The sequence below is a fragment of the Papaver somniferum genome, unplaced genomic scaffold (assembly GCF_003573695.1).
Source record: "Papaver somniferum cultivar HN1 unplaced genomic scaffold, ASM357369v1 unplaced-scaffold_19, whole genome shotgun sequence".
Classification (NCBI taxonomy): Eukaryota; Viridiplantae; Streptophyta; class Magnoliopsida; order Ranunculales; family Papaveraceae; genus Papaver; species Papaver somniferum.
This window is the reverse complement of record NW_020628818.1, coordinates 2,951,564-2,956,033: the sequence shown is the minus strand read 5'-3', so window position 1 is coordinate 2,956,033 and position 4,470 is coordinate 2,951,564. Positions and strand designations below refer to the sequence as shown.

The following is a 4,470-nucleotide window of genomic DNA, read 5'->3' as shown; positions in this document are numbered from 1 at the left end:
CGCAATCGGCAAACTTTTCAAGTTTGAAGGTTCGCCAATCCGTTTTACTAGTTCTTAGAGTCCATACTCCATAGTAACCAGACCAAAGATTGGCAATTCTAAAAGAACTGCCCTAAAATGTAAAAGAGGTTTATTCATGAACTTTTCGAGTCCTTGGCAAGGAGTAGGGGTATGTGTTCGGTTTTGTTTAGCAGGCCTTACCAAGAAGAAACCCTACGGCCCACAGTCAAAGATCCAAATCCGCTCTTAAATATTATATCCACCCAAAAACACCCAGAAAATAAATGACTTTCTGTACGCAGAGAGAAAACTAGACTGCTGCTACCTGTAGAGAAGAGAGAGAGGTAAACAGAGGGAGAGAAAAACGAGACTGAATAAAACGCTTTTGACTTTATTGTCCGGTCAGAGATTTCATCAAGAAAGGATGGGAACATCAGAACATGGCAGGTTTGCACCGTTCATTCATCAATTCAACAACACGAGTGCTGGTGACGTTATCGGTCGTTTCCATTTCTCTTTCTCTCTCGTTCTCTTCAACACACACAACAACAAAAAAAACATTACTACTCCTGTACCCGGTGGCCGACGGAACTCCTCTTATCCCACTTATTTCATTTTATTTGGTGGTGGTGGGGTCTCTTCTCGGAACCCTATTCTCTTCTCCTTTCAGTCTTCTTCCCTTTCTCTCTCTATGTAATTTCCGTTTTCATTTCTCTTCCACCTCCGGCGCACATTAGCAACAAACCCTAATCCGAAAAATCCCCAAATTCTTTCCATAATGGAGGCCGAAGATCACCGTCATCACCAGCAACAAATCAGGCCTTATAAAGGAGGTGGTGGTGGCAGAGAAGATTGTTGGACAGAAGAAGCAACAGAAACGTTGATTGAAGCATGGGGGAATCGTTATATTCAACTGAGTAGAGGTAATCTTCGTCAGAAAGATTGGAAAGAAGTAGCTGATGCAGTGAATGATCGACAGGATAGTATTAACAAACCACGGAAAACTGATATTCAATGTAAGAATCGGATTGATACTGTCAAAAAGAAGTATAAGATTGAGAAGGCTAAACCATTTCCGTCTAAATGGGTTTTTTTCACTCGTTTGGATAATTTAATCGGTAGTAATTCTTCTGCTGGTGGTGCTAAGAAATTTATCCCACCACCAATTATAAGGAAATCGTCACCTGTTAATTTCAACTTTAGATCTTCGCAGAATCTAGATCGGAACCAGAATGTACCATTTTTTGCTTCTGGTGGTGGTTCGACGTCGAAATCTAGGTTGAATTCTGTTGGATCTACTGAGAGTTCTTATGATGATGAGGAGGAAGAAGAGGAGGATGAAGAGGGGGAAGATTTGAGGTTTGATGATAGTTATAAGGGGAAACGTAGTGCGGATGTGGATGATTCGTCTGATCAGACGGCGTTTAAGGAGTTAGCGAAAGCAATTACTAAATTTGGGGAGACCTATGAGAGAATTGAGAGCTTAAAACAAGAGCAAATGATGGCATTAGAAAGACAGAAAATGGAGTTAACTAAAGAACTTGAATTTCAGAGGATGAAGATGTTTATGGATGCTCAATTTGAGATTGCTAAGAAGAAACGCCCAAGACATTCATCTGGTGGTACTGGTAAGGATTTCAGACACTTCGTCTTTTTTAATTTATTGTGACCTCAAAATTCTTCATGTTCTAACTCAAACTATGGCATCTTTGTATATATTGTTTTCATGAAAATGCTTAGGTTTAGATTTAGAATATCTACTAGTAAGGAAACAGTTTACACTGAAACATGCAAACAGTGATGATGAAATTGAATGGTTAGGGAAGTATCTGTTTGGTAGTATAGTTACTAGTTTTACAGTAATCGGTAATGTTTCATCTAGATTTCAAACTCCATCAAACTTGAGCCATCCTGAAACTCTAGAATACAATCTGGAGCAGCTGAAAGGGTGAAAGATAATTAAAAGTCTGTTGCCAGTTGTTATAGAATGATAAGGCTTTGCTCGGATTTCCTGAAGTTAAAGCATTTTTCAGGAGCGTTATACTGTATTGACGTGTCCTTTCATTACGGTGTTTTGTGTCATTGCATTTGCCGGTTGTTGGCTTAAGCTGTTTTAAAGCCAGGATGTGTAAATCACATGTCTTTGACGCTTTTGGGAAACTCTTTTCAGCTCTGCAACTCTTTAAAACTTCAAACTTGTATTCCGAGTTGTTTTTTTCTTTTCCTTTTGTGATGCTTTGATTTGGTATTGCAAAATTGTGATCTGTTGTTCTAAAAGTTTTGCAAAATTGTGGTTTTGTTCTTTGCTTGGCAAATTGAAGATGAAAATTCAACATGTAGGTCTCACTAATGGATTTTGAAAATTCATATGATTTATTACAAACAGAAACAAATAGGTTCTCTAATAGATTAGTTATTGTTCTTATAATTCGTGCCTTATTCTTTTCTACAATGCCACGGATGCACGCGCATCCCCGATACTCCAATTTTAGCTATTTAAAACTCATATAGATGTTCATGACGAACTGCACTATATCAAACTGAGGTCAAATTTTGTACCACCAAGTTTGTGCTAATATAATATATGCTTGGCATGATACCACACATCCTCAACCGTAAATATAATTTGTAAGCATCATTAGCAGGTGTCTTACCATACTGTTTCTATGCTTGCATGAATGATATCATTCATCCTCTGTGAATCTGTAAGCATCATTAGTAGGTGTCTTACCATACTGGTTTATGTATGAAAACTTCACATCTTTAACTTGGTGGACAAGTCTTTAGTTGCCGAGTCTTCCTAAGGCCAATTGGAAACTTTAACTGCTAGCTGCTAAGCAGGAAAGGAAGGAGAAGGATTTTCGATTTTTACTTATGTTGCTGAATAAGTTTTTCCCATACTTGCTTACATTGAATTATAAATACATGACCTCTAGTGGTAAAGATTTACTTCTAAGTAAGATTTATGCATTGAAAGTTGAAACTAGTTAAAGGTCATGTATATGTATTAAGAGCAAGTCTTATGGTTCATTTTTTTTTCTTTTCCATATGGACCTAATTCTGGCAGAAATGCAAGTCTTATGGTGCATTTTGTTCCTTGGAAACACTGTTTCCAGCTTTGGAAAAGCACCAGCAAGATTTGTCTTCTCATCCAGTTCAATCTCTTAATAGATGTGAACCGTTGGATTTCATTGATAGCATGGAAAATAAAGAAACGTGTGCGCCTCTCATTCTATGTTGCTATGTATTCCCTGGATTACCATAAAAGTCTGTTATCTAGGGAAGAGTTTATTGGTTTCCAGGGGAGAATATCAGATACATCGTGCCCGTTTTCCATATGGGTACCTAAATCATAAGGCTTTCCCTTGGATTGCATAACCAGAACCAAAAGTATGAATTTGCCAGTATCTGAAGTTTTTTCCTTCCTTCTAGACCGAGTTTGAAATGGGACATAGGAAGTTATATATATATATTTTTTCTGCCATGTTTCTTGCAAGTTGTAAAGCTCAAATCTGAAACCATTATTACACCTGTATAGAATACAATTCTTGTATAAACTTTATGAAAGGCTTCTCAGGACAGTAATTATCATTTTAATCTCGGTCATCTTTTCGCAGGGAAGAAGGTATAGAAGGGGGATCGTAGATTGTTCAGATACTTTCATCCGGTAAAGAAAGGAGTGTTTGCAGATGGTATTCACGCATAGCTCTTCCGTGATTACTTAGAATGATGAAACCAAACATTTGTCGGTGAGGCATCTTAGTCACTGTTTGAGGGTTGATAATTGATGAAAGCATAGTAGGCCTGTTTGTATGTATTTTGTTGTAAAATGTAAATTTTAGACTTCCCTTGAATCACTGTAATGCATTGCTAATTTTATAGTGTATTCCTGAACTAATCTCATCTTTCCTTCTTTTAAAGATTTCTTCCTAAGTGACACCTTACATGGTTGCACCAAGTGATACACAATGCTTTAAGCTTAAGCAAAGGGTTCCAGACTTCTATCAGGAGAATGAGGCTGATAGTATGATTACCATTATGTTTGCTCCTGTTGAGGGGCAAAACTTCATTGTTGCAGATACGGTTTGATCTAATGGGTACCTGCACAATCTGGAGCAATTACTCTCAAACTTCGTTGCAGCACGCATCACTGCCATTGTATAAACGTGCACATAGTCATAATAGCGTTCTCAAATCTCAATCCTTCCATTGTAAAACCGTGCAAACATCATCCGTGGTACGAACTTTTGCTCAGACCAAAATACCTTTTGTGCTTAAACATGAGACTTACCCAAATAACGCTAAACACCGAAAACATATAACAACTTTTTAATTTTCATTGATCCAAGACACCCTACCCGTCAAATTCTAGAAAATCCATGAAACGAAAGGAAAGCTGTTAATCACGTTTGCTCCACTTGTAAACAGAAAATACACGAGGCTGATGATAGAGATAATGTTGTCATATAA

General features: G+C 37.6%; 1 protein-coding gene across 1 annotated transcript; it reads left to right on the top strand.

Annotated features, from left to right (window-relative positions):
• The first annotated feature begins 314 nt into the window (after nt 1-314).
• On the top strand, nt 315-3,920 carry LOC113338878 (trihelix transcription factor ASIL1-like). Its single transcript, XM_026584277.1, has 2 exons — nt 315-1,628; nt 3,618-3,920. The coding sequence occupies exons 1-2, from the start codon at nt 779-781 to the stop codon at nt 3,629-3,631; spliced, it is 864 nt and encodes a 287-aa protein (XP_026440062.1). The 5' UTR covers nt 315-778; the 3' UTR covers nt 3,632-3,920.
• The last annotated feature ends 550 nt before the right edge of the window (nt 3,921-4,470 follow it).